At 39.6% G+C, this 26,580-nt stretch overlaps 1 protein-coding gene across 4 annotated transcripts; it reads left to right on the plus strand.

Annotated features, from left to right (window-relative positions):
- The first annotated feature begins 263 nt into the window (after positions 1-263).
- Positions 264-22,992, plus strand: aspg (asparaginase homolog (S. cerevisiae)). Of its 4 annotated transcripts, none has more exons than XM_084742215.1 (17): positions 265-809; positions 3,506-3,632; positions 7,487-7,598; positions 7,847-7,972; positions 8,059-8,142; positions 8,902-9,028; positions 9,124-9,236; positions 11,323-11,508; positions 11,785-11,898; positions 12,058-12,177; positions 12,553-12,648; positions 14,550-14,713; positions 17,736-17,822; positions 19,388-19,487; positions 19,590-19,655; positions 19,792-19,845; positions 21,552-22,992. In XM_084742215.1, the coding sequence occupies exons 1-17, from the start codon at positions 563-565 to the stop codon at positions 21,594-21,596; spliced, it is 1,968 nt and encodes a 655-aa protein (XP_084598341.1). In that variant the 5' UTR covers positions 265-562; the 3' UTR covers positions 21,597-22,992. The 4 variants fall into 4 exon arrangements, with proteins under 4 accessions (XP_084598344.1, XP_084598341.1, XP_084598342.1 ...); XM_084742216.1 differs by having other exon boundaries at positions 19,792-19,840; positions 21,550-22,992; XM_084742217.1 differs by lacking the exon at positions 19,792-19,845.
- The last annotated feature ends 3,588 nt before the right edge of the window (positions 22,993-26,580 follow it).

Raw genomic sequence — 26,580 nt, forward strand, 5'->3', positions numbered from 1 at the left:
AGTGTATTTGAAGTACTCTAAGTCATGAAAGAAAAGTGAAACATGTTACAATTGTCTCCCCTACTTAAGAATTCATAGACTTTATTTATTTATTTAATGCCTGAAATCTATAGTATTTTTATGTAGTTAATATTACTCACACAAATTATTAGTTGAAAATAATTCTTTAAAAGTACTGAGCAGTTTAAATGTTCTGAAATAGTGCGGAGGATTTTTGGTGCGATTTTTCCACGTTTGGCCACACCCACACCCGCGACGTCAGAGTGGATACTGTTCATCAGCCTTTCAAGGACGGAATCATAGAGCGGGTCCTACACGAGGAACAGTAATGTGCTGTAGACTATACTAAATATAGGCTAGCTGTTAAAACGATGGATCCGTCCTAATCCACCATATGACTGAGACTGAAGCTGTCTTTCTGTGTGTAAGACCGGAGAAACGGGACCGTGTGTCGGCTCGTCCTCAGCACGTGAAGACCACCGTGTTTTGAACACTTTCCAACAAGCGTGTTTGTGTAGGGGAATCACTTCTTCCATCACCCTCACCTCAGACACAAGACATCATGGCGGATTACAACCTAACGCCCCTCGCCCGGGCTCTGTCATACCCACAACTGGACATGACAGAAGGGACGTCTGACGTGTCTCCTCCGCGAAGTATCCAGCTGCATCCGACCCGGAGGAGAAAGTTGTCGAGCTGCGCCTCGGTCGAGTCACTGGAGGCGTTGGTGTCTTCGCCGTCCGCCGCTGAGGCGAGAGTCCTCGTAATCAACACCGGAGGAACCATCGGGATGACACTTCATGATAACGGTATACGTGTAGCTAACTGTCACTGTTCTGCCCTGTTCCCCGGGGCAAAAGCATCGACACATGCTAGCACAGCAGGTAGCTTGTTGTTAGCGGGTGTGCTGCATGTTGGTCTGATGTTATTGTGAGCATGTGGCGTGAACTAAAGCCCTGCGTGACAATGGCAGGCGAGTGCATCCTAAAATAGTCCTGCCAACAGCTTAGCCACGCAGCACAAGATAGATTAGCAAGCCAAATGAAACTAGAAGGTGTACACATGAGCAGACTGCCCTCCTTCACTAAACTGCGGAACCAGCGCTTTTAGCCGACTAAAATGACTTAAAGTTAGCGAATTTCTGAGGGAGGCCGTGATGTAGCTCAGTGGTTTCCAAACTGGTGGGGTGGAGAGTCACTGCAGGGGACGTGGATGACCAAGGGCCAGTATTTCAAGATTTTTAATCTTTCAGTCTTAAAATGTGCCATTTCCAAACCAGGATATGTGATCCCGATCCTACTAAAACAAGATACGGATCTGGTGATCCAGTCCTGCCCAGAGTCCAGATCAGTTGTTGTTTGGGGTAGTCAAAAGTCTAAGGCGTAGATTAGGATAGTTTTGATGCTAAAACCCAGGATTACTATGATCCCACTGGAAAGTTAACTTCAACATGGAATTCAGGTGAATGTAGAGACATGTAGTGCTTGTGGGGATGTATTTAATCATTATTTTATTGATTTATTGCATATTAAAGTAACACAGATCACATCAAAACAATTTCCACTCAAAATTAAACAATTAACAAATGGACAAATATTTTCAATTAGAACACAAGTGCAAGGTTCCTCACTGTAGTGGAAGCCACAAGTAGATGATCCTGACATCCCACCGGCAGCACTGCAACCAGACTGACCAGCTGTACATCAATGAGAGACACTCTAGTTATGTGACAGTTTTGTGTGTTTTTTTTTTTTATCCAGCAAGACATTTAATTAGTCATAATATTCCACTTCCCAACATTTTCACATCTGTGTTTCACTGACAGATGGTGACCACAAATTTAGATTCTGCAATCCTGATCTTTGGTATCTGGATCACAATGATCCTATTTGACAGTTCTCTAAAAAAACAAAAAAAAAAAACAAAAACAAAAAAAAAAACGGGCCAAATCCAACAAGAAGAAAAAGTCACAAAATCTGGATAATTCTGATCAGATTGAAAGGTTTGAAATACTGGCCCCTGGGTAGAAATACAGAGTGAAAAAAGTAAAAAGTGTGTGTGTTCTGTTTTCTGTTCCTGAAAAAGTTTGAGAACCACTGGCTGCACAGCACAAGCGAGGTTAGCAAGCTAAATGAAACTAGAAGGTAACACATGAGCAAAATACCCTGCAGTTACTGCTGAATGGAAAATTTCACCATTATTTCAGTTCAGCACATTTAGCCAACTAAAATGAATTAAAGTCAGTAAATCTCAGCGGGAGGCCATGATGCCGCAACACCGCAGATTCTCTGAATGAATAACTACATGTTGACACGAGGTATTGGGCAACCTCAGCAGCATGTAATGAAACCAAATAACATGCAAAGGTCCCACCAGCTTCAGGTACTGCAAGCTAGAACAAGACTTCTCCATTATTAGGGCTCGGTGATATGGCTTATAAATAGCAATGTACAATAAATATATTGATATACAGTAACACACCCTACCTGTATTAAAAATAGGGCTGCAGCTAACAATAATTTTCAGTATTGAGTAACCTGATGATTATTTTCTAGATTAATCATTTAGTTTATTTAAATATAAAAAAGTGAAATACGCTCATCACAGCCTAAAGTGACATCCTCAAGTTTTTTCTTTTGTCCAACTAACCGTCCAAAACCCAAAAACTCTTCATTTACTGTCATAAATAATAAAGAAAGGCGGCAAATTGTTGCATGTAAGAAGCTTGAACCAGCAAGCATTTGACATTTTTGCTTGAAAAATAATGGAAACCATCAATTAGTATCAAGATAGCAGCTGATTTTCTTTTGATAGAGTAATCAACTAATCATTCCAGCTCTAATTAAAAGGCATTCTCTTATTTATTTTGTAGTACTTATTCTGAATCACACTTGCTGAAATGTATCTCTATTACCCAAGGAACTAAGACATTGAGTCTACCACTTAGTTAAATATCTTGAGGACAGCTTAACATGAAATATGGAAATTACTCTACCAGGTCCAACTACTGAAACGTGCTGAGTGAGTCCACTTTGCATTTTTGTGTTTTCTTTGTGTGCTTCAGGTTATGATTTACTATGACGGTGTTCTCTCCGATCTTTCTTTTTTTTCTGAAGGTACTGTTTTTCTTCAGGGCCTGTGCTCATGTGACTGTTAGCTGCCACGTGTCGTCTCTCATTTTACTTGGCATGAAGAATTTCTGCTGGCGTTCACTCAGACTGTACAGAGGCACAGCTCAACTGTATTCACAGTTCTTCACTTTGGATTAAAGATTTTAGAAATGTGTTTTGTTCAGTAGCAAACTCTGAACTCAGTGTTTGTCTGCAACAAAACCATTTCTTACATTTACCACTAGGGTTCAGTATGAGACTGATGTTTTGTGTTGAGATTATTTTAAATCCCCTGTACTGTCTCATAAGTTGTTATTGATTAAAAGTAATTCCACAGAAGGCAAGTTATTAAGTAATACAACAACCACCTATTTTTCTGTTTCTTTAACACACAGTGCTTGCCCCAAAACCCAATGCTTTTGTGAAGAGCTTGCGCAAGTTGCCCATCATCCATGATGAGACATATGCCCAGCAGACCTGCCTGTATGACTACTATGGATCTGAGAACACGCTGGTCCTCCCGTAAGTTAGTGCACCAAGAATTCATTCTTGCTCAGTCAGCACATACTTATAACTTTACTTAAGAAAATTACAGAAATATGTGTTCTGTTCTGCACATTAACATGCTCTTGCCTGTAGAGCATGAGGAATTTCAATGCATATGTAATATCTTATAAACTAGGGGTAATATGGTTTGATTCTGGTTAAAACAGCGTTTAAAGGGAACAAAATACGTAATTTTATTAAATCACTCTGTTACTTACAGTACATTGAACTGAAAGATTGAGTGTTGTTAGAATTTTAGTGATCGATAATAATACTGCTCTTATTGATACTACTCACCATAATTTGGAGTAAGAAATACAAAACAAAACATAAGAATACATGCACAACAAATTATACGTGAAATGGTTTCCTGAATTATTGTGTTTTGCTGCATTTTGGACACTTTTGGACATCTTTACAATATGTTACATAAATACCGATAGCAGTAGTGTTTGTCCATGCAGTCTGCTCTTCATTTTCCTTACTCTTATATTTTTGCATGAATAATGACACAAACTGTGTCTATCACATCCCATCTGACTTACAGGATGACCTGTTCCATAGCATAGGGCCTAAATCATATTGTTTCTACAGTATGTGAAATAGTTTATATGCTCGTCAGACATTTTTACAAGGTTGGTTGTATAGACTAAATCAGGTTTAAATTAATGAACACTACACATTATAATCATGACTGTTAATATATAGTCATGAGTCTAATGAATATTATGGTCTTCATACAGTGCAAGATACATTTCATGTCAGAAAAAATAGAAACTAAATGGAAACTAACTCACTCTCCTAATTGTTTTAATGACTTTAAATTACTTTTGTTGCTTTAACAGGAAGCCAACACCTCATTCTGAACATCTTTTTCATGTGTGCGTAGCACGGGTAACATTGTGTGTGCCTGCACTGAAACTGAGAGTGGCTTAATGTCTCAGCTGTCCTTCAGACTGAATACTAGGGTGTGCTTGTTTGCCAGGAAATGCTTGCCGATGTGGCCTTTAGCAGTAAGGGAAAATACCAGGAAGGTCACAGGAGCGGTATATTATTTCCTGATGTATTTCTGCACCAACATGCTAGCTGCTTTAATGTGTAGCAGACAGAGGAGTAGCCCAACTGAGATAACCTCATGTTTCTTGGAGCTTTAGTTTGTGAATAGCTGCTGCTAGCCTGCTGGGAAAAGCAAGGCTATCCGACTCACTTGCATGTTTGATCCACATTGTCTTGATGTCTGGTGCCTGTGCTGTGAATCAGTGAGAGTGGAGCTTGTGACAGGCCTCCCAGCTGATCAGCTCTCTCTGTAGGGTCTTAATTGTCAGTGATAGCGGGGGCGCCTCTACCAGAAACGTACCCTCACTCTCTAATTTCCATACCCCCCCTTCATGTTGACTGCCACTGCAAAAGTGGGCTGAGCAGCAGGGTGGAAGAGTGGGATGTATCGTAAAGATAAGGTATCTGTGCATCGGATGCTCTTAGCTTGCTTTGTGAAAACCCTGGGGTTGATTATATGTGAGCAGTCGTTTGTTAGGATTATAATAATTATGTCGCAGCGCTGTTCAGTTTTACTGTCTTCCATTCCACTATTTCCACTCCTTCAGCAACTATGCAAGTGCTGCCTGTTTGTTAATAGACTTTTTCCACAACATCAATATTAATATGAAATAGTAGGTGTCACCAGTGATTCGCATTAAAATGCAGTGAGCCAATATGGAAGCTAAACGACAAGGTGCCGTCAGCAGCAAAGGCCACTTAAAAAAGGTCCATCTAAAAAATCTATATCAGTAGAAGTGTGCACTATATTTAGAATATTTTTACAGCTAACTTTGCAATCAGACAACTTTTTACAATGAAAAACCGCCCTTATATGAGCCAACTATCATTCTCTTTAAACCAACCAAACTTCATAGATGAAATCAATATTTTTACCTCACAGAAAATGTGTTTACGCCACTATTTCATGTCCTAATGGCTGCTGTCAAAAACATGTATTAGCTGCTTAGTAAGTGTTTTGAATGATCAGTTGATTTTGACTAATATTGAGCCTGCTAACATAATATTAAAATTTATCCTTAACATGAATATGTGAGCATGTTCTTATTGAATTTACTGACATCTCTGGCGTTCAGCATGATTTACTTTTTAACATTTGCTCATCCTTGAGTTAGTGTTGATATCACCTGAAGAAGGCTTATATGCAAGTCTAATGGGCGTACTGTTGGCAGTATGCTCGGCTCTATGTTGAAGGAGGGAATTAGTTTATTGATTTATTGAAAAGCTTTATGCATGTGATGTCGAGAGGCAGCGCCACAAGGCCGATTGCATCCCACCTCCAACCTTGTTCTTTCTCCACTTCATGAGTCCTCCATCACACACACACACACATACAGACACTTATATACGCACTTACACACAAATATTCATTATGCTTAAGCTTTGAGGCATCTTAGCACTGGTATGCTAATTCTACACCTTAGGGTACAAAACCAGATAGATGAGTAATTGGTGATTTGAATAGTGTTTTCTTGTGGCACTTTGGCTTTAAGATTATCCACAACATATGTTTCGAGGGTCGTGTGTGGACTTGAGGCTAATTAGAGGAGTGTGTGAAGGACCCCTGGTTGGGTGGACTGGGACTTGCTCGGTCGCCCCCCCGCTGTTCCATTCAGCTCCTATCTCCATGTTATGAGGCAGCCCTATGGTAATGTGGGGGGGTGTCCCTCTCTGTTTCTTTAAAAGGGAGATTATAAAGAAAATCTTTCCATGGATGTTTAGCCAGTCACGCTGCCTTATATGGAGTGTCGCAGTTTGGGCCATTGGACGCCTGAGTTAAACTCCACTTCGAGGCAACATTAATATGTATTCATGCGAGTCTCTGAGTTTTTGGAATGAAAAAGAAGCACAGGCTTTTGCTCCAAACTGGAATAACTCAACAAATGTCCCTCAAGATATATTAAATCCACCTTCTGTCCTTCAGCTTTGCGTGTTTTTACAATACACAGAGGCAAAGCTACAGAACATTAGGACTTGACAGTGGAAAGGAAAAATGACACATAGCTGTTTGACTACCATGCCCCTCCCTATTACATTTCCAAAACTCTATGTGTGTGTGTGTGTGTGTGTGTGTGTGTGTGTCTGAAACAGGTTCTGGCACCCTGCAGCTGAGACAGAAGGCCTGACTAAATAGACTTTGTCTCGCTTCATAAAATGAGCTTGTTTCTTAGCATTCCCCTACCCCTTTAAACTCACTTCTAAAATTTAAGCAGAACTTTGTTAAAGAATCCAAATTTGTTTAACAATATGTCCTGTTTCGGAGTGAACATTTGCACCAATTAAGATTGAAACCGGTGATTTATTTTTGGCTGTTTGTCTTGTTGTGGCTAATTATCCTATAGAAAGTAATCATTAATAAAGAACAAATTCATAGTTATTAAATCTTTCGTTAACAAACTGTATGGTCTTTTCCTAAACTTGCATCAGCAGTTATTGCGCCTTTATTTTCACAATGTGGATGGTTATTGTAAAATTACAACTGATGTTTATAAAACTTTGTAAATGGTTAATAAATACTCTGTAGTGCATCAACAAACATTATTTGGATTGCCCTTAGAAAGTTGTAACTGATGTTAATTGAAACTTAACAATTTCTTAATAAATGATTTCTAAAGCATATATAAACTTTTTAATGTTTGTTAAAAGTAAAATAACTAATAGCTAATGTTTAATTAACTATAAGTTTACTATTTATTAATGATAGTTATTATAAAGTGTTATAAATAATGAAATTTCTGTATATGAGGATATGAACTCATTTCTCTCTCTTCCAGGGCCAGTAAAGGCAGTAAGAGGATAATCTACACTGTAACTGAGTACAACCCTTTGCTGGACTCCTCTAACATGACTACAGATGACTGGGGCAGAATTGGAAAGGACATTGAGGTAATTGCTGCTGGATCCATGTTGTTGTTAATTTCCTTGATTGACTCCATTTATAATTAAACGCCACTTATAGGGTGCAAAATTAACTTTTTTGTCCACTGTCTAGTAAATGTTTATTCTTCTTATTCTTATTCTTTAACATTGATTTTGCTCATAAAATAGAGCACACAATTTGGTAGATAAACATGTAATTGTATTGATGTTTCCTTTTAAAATTATCCTTGTTAATCTTTCTTGTTTCATTCCAGAAAAACTATGAGAACTATGATGGCTTTGTGATCCTTCACGGTACAGACACTATGGCTTACACTGCCTCTGCCCTCTCCTTCATGTGTGAACATTTGGGCAAACCAATCATTCTCACTGGCTCACAGGTAACAGCTGCTGTTGTGGAGGCTCTAACAAACAAAAAGACAAAACACGTCTGCCGCATCTTTTAAGAAATTTGGTCTGTCTTCAGGTGCCTATCTACGAGATGAGGAATGATGGCAGAGACAACCTGCTGGGGGCGCTGCTGATTGCTGGCCAGTTTGTTATTCCTGAGGTGAGGAAATGGAGATGGGAGAAACACGCCACTCACCTACATAATATCAGACTATTAGAGAAATGTAATTAAAGAAAGGAAAGTCAGGATTTAGTGTGCTTGTGACTGTGAGGGAGAGAGAGTTAATGAGACTCTAGGTGATCACCAGTTGTGGCTTTTTTTGGTGAGCTTTAAAGATTTTAAATGTGGGGCTGATGCTTGATAAATTAAATAAATTCTAAATGAAAAGATAAAAGTAATTCTACAATATATCACATCTATATATTCACCATTAAAATAATACGCTGTGTTCTGCAAGGACAAGTGTCAGCACTGCTGGCAGGAAACAAAAGCTCTTCTAAGCAACTCGTCTGATTAGAATGTGATTCTGCGATACTGAACAGCATTTACCAGAAGAGGAACAATATTGAAAAGTGTCATCGAAACTACACTGGCCCAATTAAATAATGGTCACGGGTCATATGTGTCACGATTTATTTTATCTCTCTCCCTCTCTCTGCCTCACGTTCGTCAGCAGACGCCGTGAAAATAGAAGACATGAAACATTTCAAATGTACATAGCTCAGTTATTTTAAAGTCTCAAGCAAGTGTTTGTTGACAAAAAGGCTCAAACATGTTAAGATTTTGTAGCGAGGTTTGAAAAAATCTTTAGATCTATGTGTATAGATTTTCATGTATGTGTTAAGTCCTGCAGAGTTAGGGGGATTTTGAATGTTGTAGAAGAAAGAATGCATGTAAAATATATCTGTCTCCATTCAGGTGTGCCTGTATTTCCACAATAAGCTCTACAGAGGGAATCGTGCGACCAAGGTGGACACTGGAAGTTTTAATGCGTTCTCCTCTCCTAACTTGCCTCCTCTGGTCAATGCTGAAGTGGATATCACGAGTAAGCCAGTGGTGTCAGTGGGTCTGTCGCGGTTCATCACATGTCCAGGAGAGTCATTTTTCATTTTAATTTGTTTTCCCTGTCTTTTCCTCTAGTCAACTGGGATACAGTGTGGAGGGCAAACACTACAGCAAAGTTTCGAGTCAGCACCGAACTGAACAGGAACGTGGGCTTGCTTAGGCTTTTCCCAGGAATCACTGCTGCTACTGTAAGTAGCTCATTACCTAACCAGGAAATGAGATGTGTATTCTGTCTCTGTCACAGTCACCTAATGTCCGGAGGTTACTCGTTTTTGATTGATGTGCCCCACAACAGAATAATTAGTAGACTTGACTGATATTTCCAGATTAGATGGTGACACAGGAGTAAAATTTCACTCCTTTTCCATCCTACTCCCACAAAAAAGTACTCCTTTCCTGTGCCATCCCATTCCTGCATCGTCAATTTGCATATCACATACATATGACTCCGCTGATGAAATAACTTCTTGTTACAACCAGTAAAAGGTTGGTATTTTAATTAGTTATTAAATTAATATGCATCATAACTCCTTTTGATTTGAGATCCTGTATTTTTCTGATTAGGCATCTGATGTGGAATTTATTAAATAAGGTGGAAATTAGACTAACTTCAAAATATACCACTATTATCATTCTAATGTGCTTTATGTGTGTGTTTTTCAGAATTTTGTTTGAATAAATATTCAATAGTCATTGAAGAATTAATTGTTAGGTGCAGCCCTATGCGTCATCAATCCACATTCCACAAATGCCATGCACCGGTCAGGTGGCAGCAACCAGCCATCAGAGCAGACAGAAGGGAATAAAAAGGACAACAAAACAACCATCCAGAATATAGAAATTATTCATATTGTATATATTATTCATATTAGAACAACATACAAAACACCTACAAAAGGACAGGACTAGAATATTGCTCTCCAGCCCAAATAAAAAACAGAAAAACTCATGTATAGTATTCCCCACATGTGACTTAAAACAACTGGAATAATTTTGACAACAAATGCCAATGTACTAGTAAACAAACAAAACCCATTGCCACAGGAGGTAGCAACAACACAAACAATGGGGCCAAATTACCACAAACCAGGCAGATCTTTTAGCTAAGAACGTTTTCCTTCTCAGTGCATTAAAGGCAAACTATGCAGGATGTATAGACTCATACAAAAATAATTCCTTTGAATTACCACCCATGACCTGCCAGAAGTGTGTGACAATGCTTGCGTCCACGGAGACCCAACCCCTCCGTCTGCTCTTTCTCATTTTCCCATTATTTTGCTGTGCTCAGGATGCTTTACAAACCCAAAACTTCAGTATTTGACATCGTGGGACTCAATAGTCAACTATCTTTCTGGTGTGTTTACAAACAGCAACTGACAAGTTCTGCATATTCTGACCTTTAAAATGTAATTAAAGATGTGTTCTTCAAATTTAACTGACTGCTCAAAACTGTAGTTCTGTCTAACTGCAATAAAATATAGTTAACTTTAATTTAATTGTGCTATTACCCGTCCTCCGTTACCTTCCCGGTCATGTAAACTGCCATCAAAGCTCAGCCCAGAGAAAGATGAGAAGGAGTTATGGGCCATGACCAATCACCCTGTAAAGAGGGAGGACTGGCGTAGATACTGTAACATTTAGCCGCCCTTCCCCCTGCAGAGGCTGCTGGGAGACCGACTTTACTGTCTCAATCTGCTCCCACTGCCCAGCTCAGCTATCAACACTTCCTTACAGCCTTTAACTGTCTTTACGAGGCAGCGTTTTGATTAGGCACAAGGCCCTCGTGTGCCCGCGGTCTCTGCTGTACGGAAGCTTCATTTGTAATCTGCGTCAAACACTTCCTTGTCAAAACTGCTTATCACATCAAAAAATACTGACTGAACCTGGCACGTTTAATGTCACCTTCTTCCCACATTTTATGGTAACTGCCTCGGTCTTGCCAAGTGACTTTATGCTTGCTAACACCTTCAGATTAATTGCTCTCCTTCCTGCCATTCCAGTCATCTGCCATTCTAGTCATATGCCATGGCTAATGATGTGGTATAGGGCCTCCTGGTGCCAGCCAACCAGTGACTGAGATACTGGTTGCAAAGGCGGCACCAGATGGGCTTTTAGGAGAGTGGATGGACTCGTGCATTGGAGTGAAAGATGCTGCAGGAAAAATAACATGGAATGCTAATTCCTCAATTTGATTCTGCACAGTTGGGCAGCCAGTTCAGTTGTCCATAAATTTTGGGAGTTTGCACTATGAAACCTTGGTGTATCTATATCCAGGTGAGGGCTTTCCTGCAGCCGCCCATGGAAGGGGTTGTCCTGGAGACCTACGGCAGTGGAAATGCCCCTGATAACCGTCCTGACCTGCTGGACGAGCTGAAGAAGGCCACCGACTCTGGTGTCATCATCATCAACTGCACTCAGTGTCTGAGGGGGACTGTGTCTACATCTTACAACACTGGCAAGGTGCATCACGTCAGCTTTTACTGCATTTAAAGAGCAGAATCAGGTTTAGTGACAAGTAGGTTTGCACAGACAAGGAATTGGTCTTCATGTTTTGTTACATAACAATAAACACAGTAAAACATAAAGAAAAGAAAGCAAGTACTGCGAGTTAAGAAGCATAAACAGGAAAAAATGACAATGAAATATGGAAAAATATGAAAATACTTAAAAGTATGTATTTTGTGCCATTTTGAGAATTGAGAATCAGTCAAATCACACATTTCTGTGACTGCTCAGGTGTTGAAGGATGCTGGGCTGATAGCAGGTGGAGACATGACTCCAGAGGCAGCTCTGTCAAAACTGTCCTACGTTCTGGCCAAGAAAGACCTCGATCTATCTGCTAAGAAAAAGGTTGGTATGCACATTCAAAATTGATGTTGTTTTCAACTCTTTATCCTCCTACAGAGAAACAGGACCTCCACATGGATGATGATAACAATAATCATAAGTGAAAGTGAATTGCATGTGTGGGTGATTTTTTTTTTTTTGTGTGTGTGTAACACTGTCCAGATGATGGCTGAAAACCTGCGAGGTGAGATGAGTGCTGATTTAGCAGGAGCTAAGCTGAATCTGAGCGACAGCCGTTTCATCCAGGTCATTGCCAAGTCTCTGAGCATCAGCTGCAAGGAGGTGAGGACATGTATTCACAGACTTAAACAGCAATGATGTTGCTAGGTATGCATCCTGCGTCTCTGAAGCATTAAAGTTGGAAAAGACAAAGTTAATGGGGATGTGACATTGTTTTGCAAATGTAAATGATTTTATTTGTTTTTTTGATATATTTCAAAAACACATTTTAGCGGGGACCCGCTCAAATGATCACTGGTGAGTCCTGGGGACTCACTGCATTTAAAACTTCACTGTTACAGTGTGACTACCCATCTCTTGACCAAGCAGTTATTAGGATTTCCAACAAACCATATAGAATCACATACAAGTCCAGACATTTGTGTAAAGGTTGTCATGATTAGACAATGATTTGATGAAAGTCTGTGGTGTGAGCAGGAGCTGGAAGCCATCCGTGATGCCCTGACTCCCCCCCTTGCATGTGCTGCTGCTAAGATCGGAGACTTGGAGGCCTTAGAAGCCTTAAAGGAAATGGTAAGCAACCCTGCAGTCTCTACTACACACACAGTACTACAGTGTGTTTGTAAAGAATGTAATAACCTTTTTTATAAGCCCACCCTGGGATGGTTTGTTTTTTACAAAAGTGTTGCTCAGTAATTTCTGTATTGTATTCAAATCAGACGTAACATCATTAAAAGTTGCTGCAAACACAGCTTAGTCACAAACTTTTGCACCAGTAGATCAGCATTTGAGGTGGCTTATCTCAATCATCCACAATCTTAATGTTTGTTTTGCCAGGTCAATACATCCAGGTGAACCTTTGGCATGGATGATGTTGACAAAAAAAAAAGGGTCAGGGTCTCCTTTTCCGTATTAGAAGGTGATAGTAAACACACAGGCGCAGAATCAAACAAAACATGAGGCCAGACTGGTAAGGCAGGCCTGCGGGTCACATGTACATGTTTGTATGTGGTTTAACTGGTGCACAGTCGCTGCTTGGATTACCCAGAAGTACTGTCTTTATAGCCTAATGTGTAGATAAAAGCATAACAATTAAATGAAGCTTGGTGGTAGTTACAATACATTTTCCCCACTTGTGTTGGATTTTTTATTTATTTATTTGTTTATTTTTTAATTTTTTTCCCCAGTTCAATTTTCATTTATTTTATCCCCCTACTACTCATTTATTTGGTTGTTGCCTCTGTTCTACAAGTGCTGCTGAACAGTAGTAAAGAGAAATTGCACTGTTTACTACAGGGTAAAACTGGCAATATTCTTTATTTTCCTTATTATTGTCAACAAAAACCATAAGGCAACAAAAACGTCTTTCCTGTCTGTGGCCCTCCATTCCCATCTGTTCCTATTGAAGACATAAAGCTTTAAAGGCAGGTCACAAATATATATTCATAGCTTTCCATACCAGGACAAAATAGTGTTTTTTTTTTTGTTAGTTTGTTTTTGTACTATTTTCAGTTGCAGACACTTCTTGCTACTCTAGTTAGTATTTAGAGCAGCATGATAGTGTATGTAGGATTGTAAACTACAATGCCCAGGTTCATTGTAATGAAGACACATGTCACCTAGCTGTGTGGCTCACTGATGTGTTTTTGGACAATAATGGATTTTTTGGCACAAAGGAAAAAGCTGTATCGTCTTTGGCCTCACAGGTGATACTTCTAGGTAGGATCAGTTCATTGTTGGATTTGGTCTTTCCATTTTATTTCATATCCTGTTAAGTGTGTGTCAAAATCAAACAAGATGGGAGACCCAAAAATGCAGTCCACAAAACAAATCTAGTTCAAATATATTTAATAAAGTAAACAAAGGAAGAAAAGCTTACGAAAACACAGGAGGGTCAAAACCAGGGTCCAGAACAACAAAAGAATTCACAAAAAGCAAGATGTAAAAACAGTCCAAAAAAAACAAGACTCAGGTCCAACAAGAAGGCACACCAGGAGAGGGCAGGAAGACACACAAGGCCAACAACGAACTGACAAAGAAACAGGGAACAAATAGACAAAGAACTTATCAAACACAGGTGGACAGACAGGAAGATTTTGCATATTTTACCTTCAAGTGGCTAGAATATGACACATTTAACAATGTAATTTACTGTGATGTGTGCTGCCAGTTTTCTCAACTAACCGAGAAGTCAAGCTTGCTTTTCATTGGATGCAGTGCCTTCAAGAAACATCACATCACGATTTATAGGAAAAGTAGACAATACGAGGAAAGCTGTGTAAAGTTGCCTTTTCTGTATTGTTTATACATAAGTTTACATTTTGTAAACTTGTTTTGCCAAAATTAGGGGCTTGCTGGCCCGTGGGACCAATGTTTAAACGTACTATCCCTGGGTTTGTTAACAATAAAAAATGTAGAATATCACCAATCCTTTATCCTCCAGGTGAAATACACTGATGTTTTCTTTGTCATAGGGCAGTAGCTTAAGTCTCGGAGACTATGACGGACGTACACCCCTGCATATTGCGGCCTGCGAGGGCCACTTCAATCTGGTGCAGTATCTACTGAGTAATGGAGCTACAGTCTATGCTAAAGATCGCTATGGCGACACACCCCTGTGCAACGCTGTACGCTTCAGGTAGGAGTCATCTCACATGAAACAATAATGGCTGATGTGTTTGTTTTCCTCTGTCTGTTAAAGTAATAATGACATTTATGAAGTTGCAAACACGACATTTAAAATTCCCCTTTGCAACCATTGAGTGTTTGCTGAAAAAAATATGTTGTTAATAGCTGCTATAAGAGAGGACTTCATTAAATGAGCTGCTGCAAGGTAGGGAATCTGGCTCAGGAAGGGAGCTGCGGCTGTCAGAGGGGGGTTGAAACCAGGGGAGCAACTCGTAATGGAGTTTAGAGGCCAGGCAATAATTATAAACTAATTAGGCTAATTGTCAGCTGACAGTTTAGATGGTGTTTATTTTTACCAAAGCTGTTTTTTAATTTTCGTCATTCATTGACATTGCTGTAAATGTCTATCAGGGAAAAGCTACGCTTAATGTTTCACTTTTAGTGCTTTGTTGAGCCTCAGGGTGAAAACGTTGTATGTGTCGAAGCTCTGCCAAAAGGCTGTTTGTCCTATTTTAACGGTTGGCACTGCGAGTACGGACTTGTCTCCTTTTGTAATGGTAGAAGGATGCACTGGAGCGTGTACACCTGTCGTTACGTTTCCTCTGCTACACACCTTGGCTTGCTTTGCCCTTCCTGAATGTATTTAAAGAAGTGACACTGAGTGATAGAACTGGAGTTTTGAGTTGGTGTCAGCATATCTGATGCACCTTTAATGTCACTATCATTGGAGTCCAGCCTGATGCCCATATAAGGAGTGGCAGAGAGCACAGACAGAGAGGGAAGGGTTAAACAACAAATATGGGGAGTGTCCTCCAAACCAGTCCAACCAACCTGCTCCCAGTTTCACAGATGAGAGATACTGGCTTCTTAACACTCTGCAGGAAGTCTTCTAAGTTCTATTTAATAGTTTTTTTGGCTGTAGCTCGACATTCCTCTGAACAATTAAGTGTCAAATTGAGCTCTTGGATAACTAACCTTATTACATAGCAAGCTCAGTTCATATTTATACACCCAGCTGCTCAGTAGTGAGCAATTATAGGCCTGTTGTTTTATTCTTAATTTCCTGTCACCGCCAGTGTCACTGCAGGTGACTCCTGCGTGGGCGGTTCATTGTGGGGACAAGAAACGTGTTCTCACATGCCACACTCCAGTCGCTGTCACATTGTCTCAGTCAGTGTAAGTCCAAACCAAGCCAAACATTTAGAATTCACTGCATTTAATTACCATGTTTAAAACTGACATCATATCCAAGTTTCCTCTTCCTTTTTTCGAAGATATGCTTTTTGAATTTGAACGGCTATATAGAAACTTAGCTGAAGAAACACAGTAACAACAAATGCACAGGAAGAAAAAACAAAAAAAAAAGCAAAACATGAAAACAAAAGAGGAAATGTTAGACCCAATTTTCCACATAAAGGCCCTTTTACACTGGATAAAAAACCCCACTAACATCCACCAAAGGGTGCAATTGGCATTCATTCCTGGGTCAGATGAATCTGCAGTAGTCACAGGTATTTAGCTGCTCCAGCTAAATCGAGTAATTATTATTACATATTACACAGAACAACAATCAGTACCTCAGCAAAAAGGGAAAAAAGTCCAAGGCATCCACTAGAATATTTTTTTAAATTGACAACCTGCACACAGTGCTGGTACAGACAAAGTCACTGAACACTCTCTGGTTTTGCTATACTGCAAGCCAAATTTCACGCAGGACAATAAAGACTGAACAGCATTGAGGTCTTCAGTGAGTACTGATGCAGCAATAAACAGATGTGGTGGACCACAGAAGTGTACCAGAGGAAATCATTCCTGCCTGTGGCCATCAAACTGTATAACTCTATTTCACCCCTGTCAAAAACCGCAACCCTTAAATTATTCCCTGTTTATACTGACTGACGACATAATCGACATAATCCTGCGCGAACGGTGCGATTACTCTGCGCAATAATTCAACTTGTGTAATAACTATACTGTATACTCTGTCGTACAGAATTTCTATTTACACTGTGATATAAATAAATGTTTTTGTATTACAATGCACATTGTGTATATAATTCTTATTTTTCTTATTTCTATTCTATATCTCTACTTCTAATCTATTACAGTACACATGCATAATAATAACTATAATATCAGTGTATTACTGTTTGGAAAACAAGCACATACCTTTCTATATATTCTGTTCATGTTTTTGTATTAAGGCAGCAGGATCATTTACATCAGTTTACATCAGTGAGGATGTTTTAGACAACAGCAGACAGCAAACTGCACACTGACACACAAAGAGGAGATGAAGAGGAGAGACAGAGTCTGGACTCTTCATTATGATTTACAGTAACGCTGCACAGTGACAAACATTTTGTGGAGGAGACAAGTGTCTGTCAGTTTGGTCTTGCAGGGACAGATATTTTAATTTGTAGTGTTTAAACCACAGAACTGAACAGTAACGTCAGGATTCATCATCAATAATGTTTTTATATCAGTCGGTACTTCACTCACTCGCTCCCCTCCCTCCTCTCTGCCGCTCGTCTCTCCTCCCTCGCTGTTATTATCATCATCGACATGAAGTAATTAAGTATTTAAAAGTACACAAATCTGACTTGGAGCAAAAAAATCATGCACCACAGAAGTGTACAGTAACACTATGATTCATGAACATAAAAAGATTTTGTATGAAGTTAACACATCTGTCCATATTCACACACTTTCTCTCTCTGTCAGGTCAGACTTCTCTTTACTTTTACCTGGTTTCAGGTGCAGCTGCAGCTCGATCGGCACTCTCTCATCTCCCTCCTCATACACTTCTGTTTCTTTGCGTTGAGCCAGTTGCTTAAACAGACAAGCCTGTTCACACTGTCGGGTGACAGAGAAGCTCACTTCTGATTCAAACTATGGGTCAGGCCAACATAACAGAATGTGTGTTAATTGTGCGCTAAAAAAAATAGTGGTGGAATTTGCTTTAACGCGTGATTGACGAGTTAACTTTGACAGCCCTGTTGATGCACTCTATGATGTGTCCTCTAACTCAGGCACAAGGATGTTGTGCAGCTGCTGAGAAAGACTGGAGCCCACTTCTCCAGAGAGAAGTTGGAGGAAGCAGGAACAGAACTGTGCAGGTGAGACACACAAAGAGCATATCTTCAAACCATCGCACACATATACAGTCGCAAATGTCTCGGTCACCCAGCCATTCACAGTGACCCATCCTACATAGCTGACACAGGTCCAACCAGTTGTCCCACTGTTACACAAACTTCAGGAATGCCCCCTGGTAGCATAGCTTTGGATCTGTTCTGTATCTCTAGTGTCGGCAGGTATACAACACACTGGCTTGCTGGTATTTATCTACAGGAGACACTCGGCAGGTTTTGTCGAGATGGTTCCAATTTACAGTTTCAGAAACACGCCTTTTGTAAAGTACGATAAGAATGGCCTGTGTTGCTATTATAGTAAAATGAAAATACCTGAGTCACGAAGCCTGACATTGTTGGTTTGTTTCCTTGATGTGTCCCATGGCCCGTTTCCGGACAGGTTTCTTTACACAGTTTGTCCTTCACTCAGTGTCTACAGACGTGATTCCAAAAAAGATTTGAAGTTGTGTAAAATGTAAAAACCTTTCTTCTTGAAGATATTTATAAGATAACTTTATAGGATAACTTTAATTGCTCATACACTCATTCTGAATTTGATGCCTGTAACATGTTTCAAAGAAGTTGGGGCAAGGGCAGTGTTTATCATCGTGTTATCATGATTGGGTATTAAAGAGGCATCCTCGAATCAAGGATGAGGGTGAAAAACTGCTTGGGCAAGTAGTCCAACAGTTTCTAATTTAATTTATGGATTTTACCCTCTACAATCTATAATATCATGAAAAGATTTAGAGAAATCTCTGCACAGAAGGGGCAAGGCTGAAAACAACCATCGAATGCCTGTGACTTTCGACCTTTAAGATGGCACTGCATTAATAACCAACATGATTGTATAAACAGTGCTGCAGGGGCTCAGGAACACTTTGGAACACATTGTCAATAAATCACGTTCGTTTGTCGCTGCATCTACCAATGCAAAATAAAAACCATGCAAAGAGAAAGCCATGTAACAATATCCAGAAATGCTGCCAACTTTGCGGGGCCAGAGGTCATCTGAGATTGTCTGACAGTAAGTAGACAAGTGCAGGCTGTCCTCTGACGAGTCCACATTTCATGGAAATCATGGATGTTGTGTGCTTCAGCCTAAAGAAGAAAAGGACTATTCGAAAAGTTCAAAAGCCAGCATCTGTGATCAGATCATATATCAGTCAAGAATGGTTAAGAATTTTGCTTTCAGAGCGTCAACAATTGGTGCACTCAGTTCCCCAAAGCTTACTGGGTGTTGTTTAAAAGAAAAGGTGATGTATCACAGTGGTAAACATGCATCTGTCCCAACTTTTTTGGAACATCAAATTCAGAATGAGTGACAAATAAAGTTTATTATTTTGAACATGAAATCTCTTTCTTTGAACTATATTCAACTGAATATATGTCAAAAAGAATTCAGAAGACATTGCATTCTGTTTTTATTTACATTTTACGCAACATCACAACTTTTTTGGAATCAGGTTGATGTTTAATTGTGTAGTAATACTGATTTTGGGAAACGTTGCCCTTTGCTGTAATAATAACTGTCAGTCTCTGTGTGTCAGCCTGGCAGCCAGTGGTGACCTGGAGGGCCTGGAGATCTGGGGCCTTGCCGGAGCAGATCTGAACGAACCAGGTTATGACGGACAGACGGCGCTTCAAGTGGTTGGTTCTAGGGACACACATTCCACTTAAAAAACACTTAAGAATTCATAGAGTGAAAGCGCTTCTTTTTCAAACTCCGTTCTCATTCTTCACCTGTCACAGGCCCAGGCTGTTGGCAAAAAAGAAGTGGTGGCATTTTTAGTCCAACTCATGAGCAATATATCCAAGGTGACCACTGTTCTCCCCTCTAGCTGCTTTATATATCTTACTTCTTTCATGCCAAACACCCACAGCTTTAATTTAATATGGTGTAATTCTGTCTGTAATTGCCTTTTAATTACTTGTTTGTCTTGTTTAATTTCAGACATTATTGGATGGATTAAATGAGAATGATGAATATGATGATGATGATGATGAGGTAAATGAGATCTGGTGAAGTGTGGTTTCCCCGTTTCTGCACGTTTCACATATTGAGCATGAGATCCCTCTGAGCATGGCTGCTTTGGCTTTCCTTTATCTTTGTGTGCATCACCTTATGTCTGTTTCCCTCCATATTATATCCTGCTATGCGTATCCCTGCATGCGTTATACGCATGTGGCAGATTAAGTGGCAGATTAAGTATACACATTCACACCTACAGGCAATTTACAGCCGACAGTTTAACCAGCACTTAGAGGGAAACACATGCAGACAATGTGAGAACATCAAACTCCGTGCAGAAAGGGCTCAGTTGGCCCTACAGGTTTTCAAACCAAGGACCTTCTTCTTGCAACAATGCTGATATCGTATGTTGAGAAACACATACATGATGCACTGCAAAACACACAAAAAGATTGCAAAACATGGAACACGAGAGTACAAGGAAAGAGACAAAGCACAAACAAAAAGGTGTCTTGAGTAGAGATTAAGATGGGCTGACTGACCAGTTTGGTAATCTTTTAATCTCTCACATCTTAGCAAAAATGTGCTTGCAGAAAAGGCACTATTGTTGTTTCTCAAATGTGAGGATTTCTTGATTTGTTCCGTTTTAAAGCATTATAAATGAATTTGACTGGCATTTTTCACGATTTTATGATTTTTTAATTGATTTATCTTTTAATCTATAAATTAAAAAAACAGTTAACGATTTTGAAGAAAGTATTTTTTTTTGTCTTTTTTATATTTTATGTAGAATTTTTAAAAAGTTTTTATACAACACATTAAAACAAAAATGAAGCTAGTGTGTGCGTTGGGGTGGTGTGGTGGAAGGGCTGTAGTAGGAATGGAGGTGACATGTTTGCAAGATGGGGAAATGTATGGCGTTGTTTACAAAATGACGAGATTCAGTAAAAAAAGAAGAAAACTAAAATGAACCAATAGACATGACAAAGCAGAACAAAATGTAATAAAAGACTGCCAGCTCATAGAAAATGTCAGTTTGTACAATGACTGAAATGCCATGGATTGAGGGTCAGAAATTGAGTCCGTGGAGCCGAGACTGAGTGAGGAAGGCCCAAGACGAAGGTCAGGAAAGTGGGAACTTGGTGGATCAAAGCCAAATACCATCCAGAACAGTAGAGTTCCATTCAGTCAAATACAATTATTTCCCAGGTTGACGCCTCCCCCTCTTAATATGATCGATAAAGGGTCCAGAAATCTTAAGAAACCATAATCATAAAGAAAGTAATTGTTTGCAGCAGCCCTAGTATTAAGAAGAAGCCATTATCTTTTGAATTTAAGATAACCTTTAAGACCTTTCCTGTCTTTTGTCACATCTCTGTCAGATAAAATCTGATCATCTTTAGTCCCTGCCCGCAAATGCCTGCGAATGCTAAACCTGCGCAGCCTGCTTCACACTAGGACAGTGGTTCTCAAACTCATGTTGGCATGCCTCCCTTCAAAATGTCCCTCAACTCCTAATTTTTATCAGTCATCAACAGTTATACAGGAAGCAACTGATAAAAAGGATCAGAGTAGAATTTAATTGAATAAATTTGAGAACAACTGCCTCAGACCTGTGTGTGTGTGTGTGTGTGTGTGTGTGTGTGTGTTTGTGTGCGCGCTCTAGTACTTAAGAGTGTCGAAACACCGCTCACCTCTGCAGCGCTCCATAGTAACCTTGTCTCTTTTTGTCTGGCTCACAGAACGGTGGAGTGATTGAGTTCACCGTCCCTGTAACAGGCCTGTGAGCTGACGCTACCTCACCCAGCGGGATTCGTCTTCCATTTGCGTCCACTTCCTCCCAAAGCGTCCTCGGCATTTCAGAGTCACTCTAACTTTGAATGCTTATACTTTTAAAGCCATCCCTGCTGACAGTCTTTCCCTCCAATCCTTCTAAAAGCAAAACATTGTGTAACACTATATGTGTATGTGTGTATGTTTGATTGTTGCAGGTAATTATTTGTATGAGGAAACATTATCACCCTGAATGTTTTAATCAAGTGCTTTTATTGCAATGTGTGAACACCAAACTCAGTTATCGTATCGTCCAATCAGGGAATTCAGGGAAAACCTGAGTTAATTTAACATGAGAGTGCTGAAACCTCCCAAGGATGGTGGTTAAAACTATATTTTTTCAGTATACCAAAAGAGTTAAGAACTCTAAAAAGTGCGACATTACTTTATAAAGTACTGTTGTGTCTGGCTGTAGCAATATATTCATCACAATATGTGGAACTACAGGGTATGGTCACATATTTTTATGTTTATTTTTTACAGAGATGCTGGAAAGTGTTAGATAAAGTTGTCTTTTTATCATTGGGGATGTTATCAAACTGTCACAGTTGTCCACTTTGGTCTAAGTGTGCCTCTGCCCCTGAAGCACAGGTTTTCACTTCCGTCTGTTCAAACAGGTACTGCAAAACCCTGCAGTTACCTTTCTGACTCATCCAGCCTGTTTCACTTGCTGACTGTCGAGCTAGAAGAGTCACATATCTCCCCATTGAAATGTAAAGAGAATGGAGCCACAGTTTCGGTGTTCTTTTATGTATTTTGATTGTCATCTTATTTGCAAACAAATGACTGTTGTTCATTGTGTCAGTGTTAAAACATTGCAACTCTTGTTTGATTTAATTTAGTTTTAAAACCAATATATAGGTCAAAAAAATGTTTGTACACTTTAATGTTATCAACTGTGAAGGAATCAGCTGTGATCACATTTGACTTTAAAGTGAATGAAAGCCAATTTCTGCCATGTGATTAAAGAATAAAGATCATATAAGTTTGCTACAAAACTTTCATTATTCTCATTTTGAGAATGTTTCAATATTTTGAGATACTACCTCATTTTGAGAAAATGTCTCATCATCTTGAAGTACAAACTCATTCGCGGAAAGTTTCACCTTATTTAGCTGTACTCATTATTCTGATAAAGTGTGATACTGTATCATTATTTTGAGAACATTTCTCATGATTTACATGATGGCAATGTGCTTTAATATAAGTGCAAACAGCTTTAGACAAGACCTTAAATCTGTTCTGCTGTTTCCATTGATGCTATTGTCTTACTACTGTGTTCAAATAGTGTGAAGACAAAGGTTTTTCTGTCCGTGGTAAAAGCAACAGAAATAAATCTCTTGTTTCAAAGCAGTGTCTCCTGTGATTGCTCCTGTCTTGCACCAAACTCTCATTGAAACCAACCATCATGAGCAGTTTCCCATTTGACATGGTTTTCTGTATGAATTAAAGCACGTCTAACCAATCGGTAGAGGTCATTTCTCTTAGTGTGCACAGTCCCTTTGTGTTCTCTAAAGAAATGTGCTTTGAATAATAATTGGAGTGACTGCAGCAGGCCTTTAGGAGAAATACATTAAACCCAAAAGTGGAGCTCGTCTAACACCTTTGTGTGTGAGTCTGACTGTGAGATAAATTTACCATAAATCAGACAAAAGTTACAACACAAAGGTGACATTAAGCTCAAATGTCCATGTGACTTCTGGGCCTGCTCTGGCTGGTATTTGCTATCTCTGTCTTGAGGGCGGCTGCCCCGTCGTGCTGCTCGCTGGTGGAACCCAGCTCGTCCGGTTAGACCAGCATGGGCCTCATTCCTGCCTGAATGAGAGACTTGTATGAACCTAACCCAAAACACTATATAAAGAGCTCTGAGCTCTGCAGTCATTCAGTCTGGGCTAGGATGACACCAAGGAAGCACCATCGCAAGAAGACAGAGCTGCACTTTCTCCCGGTAAGCACTCTCAACACAGAGCTTGTAGACAGCGGAGGCCCTCTTGTTTGTTTTGGGGTCTGAACTCTGCTGTAGTGGTGCATTCACTGCCCACAGATCGTGTCAGGAAACTAACTTAGCTGCTGTCTTTTTTTTGTTGTTTCTTTCACCAGTGAAATCGACAGTTTGAAGGACGGACTTTGCCCTGAAGAAAGTGTGGTCTCTCTGATTAAGTGGTTCTCAACAGTTCAACAGTTCTTTGAGAAAATTGTGAAATGTTTAGGACCACTTGACCAGTCAGACAAATGCTGTCAGCTTGGGAAAATACTGCATTTGAATTGATCTTTTCACAAAACACAGGCAAACACCTCTCAAGGCATGACTTTGAATGATTTTGTGTGATTTCCTCTGCTTCTCTGTTTCCTCTGTGTCTCTCAGTCTCTGCCTTCTACTCTCATTGTGCCCCCTTGTGTTAAATCTGCAGTCCAGGAGCTGTAGGGGGCTGTAAAAAAACATCAGGCTTCAGTAATTTCATTCTGCTGGCACTCACACACATTTTTAATAGCTCTGCTGCTGTCTTTTTTGCTGCTTTACTGTTCAGACATACTGATTAAAACAAGTCAATAAAGAATCATTTGTCTCTGCTGAGTCCGTGTGGGACGATGGACCCTGAGTCTGCGGGGACGGTCGCTGTCCAAAGTACTGAAACTTCCGGCTACAGTAAATGTGGCAAAAAAACTCTGCATCTGCTGTCATCTTCCATCTCATCTGAAGTGGTGGAAGAAGTATTCAGATCCTTTACTACAATAAAAGTACAATGAAAAAACTCTGTTACAGGTAAAAGTCCTGCATTCAAAACTTTATTTAAGTAAAGGTTTGTAAGCATTATCAGCAAAATGTCCTTAAAGTATCAACTGTGCAGTAAAATGGTCCCTGCCAGAGTTTTGCTATTATATATAATGTTTTTGGATTCATTTTACAGGTGCATTAATGTGTATGTTGTTTTTCACTTCTGTAGGTCGACATCATTTTAACCACTTTTTATATTGTTGTGTAGTTTGATCTACAGCACTGCATCATTATCTACGAGATCATGTTGCACTGCTGTCCTGTGAGAACCATGTATTTCTTAAAAGTCAATTTTTCATCAACTCAGAAAAACAGCCCAGTTTCAGCTTTGTGACCGTGTGCATTCTCCAGCTAATCAAAGAGAGTTTTCGAAGACTTTGTTTAGCTTAAGAAGAAGAAGGATTTTCTAAACTCACACTAAAATTCTTCATCCTTCAGTTTATTACAAACATTTTTACTGGACAGGAATAGCATGAAAAAACTGTAATCTGTAAAGTAATGAGTAACTACAGCAGACCGACAAATGTAGATGAGTAAAAAGTACAATATTTGCTCTCAGTAAATAATAATAATAATAGATTCTTTAGATACAGAGTTTTAAATGAATTTATATTTGTGACAGGTTGCACTGGGTAAGTTGTCACATTATTCAGGATAAATTGTCACATTATATTTTGTACACAATTAAGAACATGTACAAAAATTGAGGCTTTGCAAAATTATTTTTGAAGTTAAAACTCAGATGTTTTGAATATTGATAATATTCATATTACTTTATTATGACAGGTGAAGTACTGCCATTGTTGATCTTTCATTTTTCTCCTCGTTCGTAGATGTGAAGATATTTGATCATTATAGATTTTTTTTTCTAATTGAAGGCTAGTTATGCACTTTTTTGTGCATTTCCGCCATTTATAACAATTAAATACTTTAATACCATGTTGTACTATGTTGTTTACATGTGCAACCAGTCGGCTTCCGCAGGGCTGCAGCTGGATAATGCACATGAGTAAACTGTCACGTGTTGATTTGCCCTGAAAGCACTGAGACAACTAGCCCCACAGTGACATGTGTGCTGTTGTTAGCTATTCCACAAGACAGCTTTAGCAGAGGTTAGATTTTTGTTTAGGTATCAAAATACACCTTTTCTCTCCTCTGACATATGCAAAGATTACATAATTGAACATATTTATCAAATAGTGCAGTTTAGTTTTTTTTTGTTTGTTTGTTTATTTGTTTTTTACCTTTATGGTTGAAATATATGAAAACTGTTCTCAGTGACATATACTGCATGTCAAAAGAAAAATTAAAAATGGGTTTGACTCCCGCCTGCGGACCTTTACTGCATGCCATTCCCCGACTCTCTCTCTCACTTTCCTGTCATATCTTCAGCTGTCCCATCTCATAAAGGCATAAAAGAAAAATGTACATCAGGATGGTAAGTTGCACATGCAACTGTTAGACTTTTTAGATAGCGCCCTCTGGTGTTGGTGATATGACCAGTGTGGCACCTGTGTGACAAGATGCCCCACTGTCCCCTACAAATTACAGTAAATGTACATAATTACATTCAAATCTACAAAACTAGAAAAGACTGATGATCATTATTGGTCAGTGTCACCTACTTCTGCCTTTATTTTGACTTTTCTTCTATTACACTGATTAAATCACGTATTACATTCAGTTAGACTGTGAAAACCCTAATCAAATTCTAAACACACGCCTGCATTCAGGTCTTTTATTTTTTGGGACTAGTTTGATGGGGAAAACCTGACCTAAAGACTCAAAATCTGACACAACTCTAGCAAAGAAAACCCAAACGCCTTCCCCCCCGAGGTATCGGCTACTTTATGCTGCATAAATCATTCATGAACGCACTGTGCACCGATTATACCCCCTCTCCTTTCAGACAGCCCCCTGCTCTCTTTTCCCTTCTTTGATCTCCTCCATGCGCCAAGAACTATCAATATTTGCTAAACGTTTCTCACAAAGCCTGGCCGTGCAGCGGGAGAGGCTGCAGAGGTCTCACAGGCGAGGGGATAAGAAGAAGACATAGGAGAGGAGCATTAATGAGATGCCCTGAGCGATCTCCCTCGTGCTCTGCGTGCACGAGGGCAGCAGATGTAGCAGCACACGCGGTCCCCTGGGGACCCCCGTCCTCG

This window comes from Lutjanus erythropterus, chromosome 18, assembly GCF_056507025.1.
Source record: "Lutjanus erythropterus isolate fLutEry1 chromosome 18, fLutEry1.hap2, whole genome shotgun sequence".
NCBI classification, from domain to species: Eukaryota; Metazoa; Chordata; class Actinopteri; order Lutjaniformes; family Lutjanidae; genus Lutjanus; species Lutjanus erythropterus.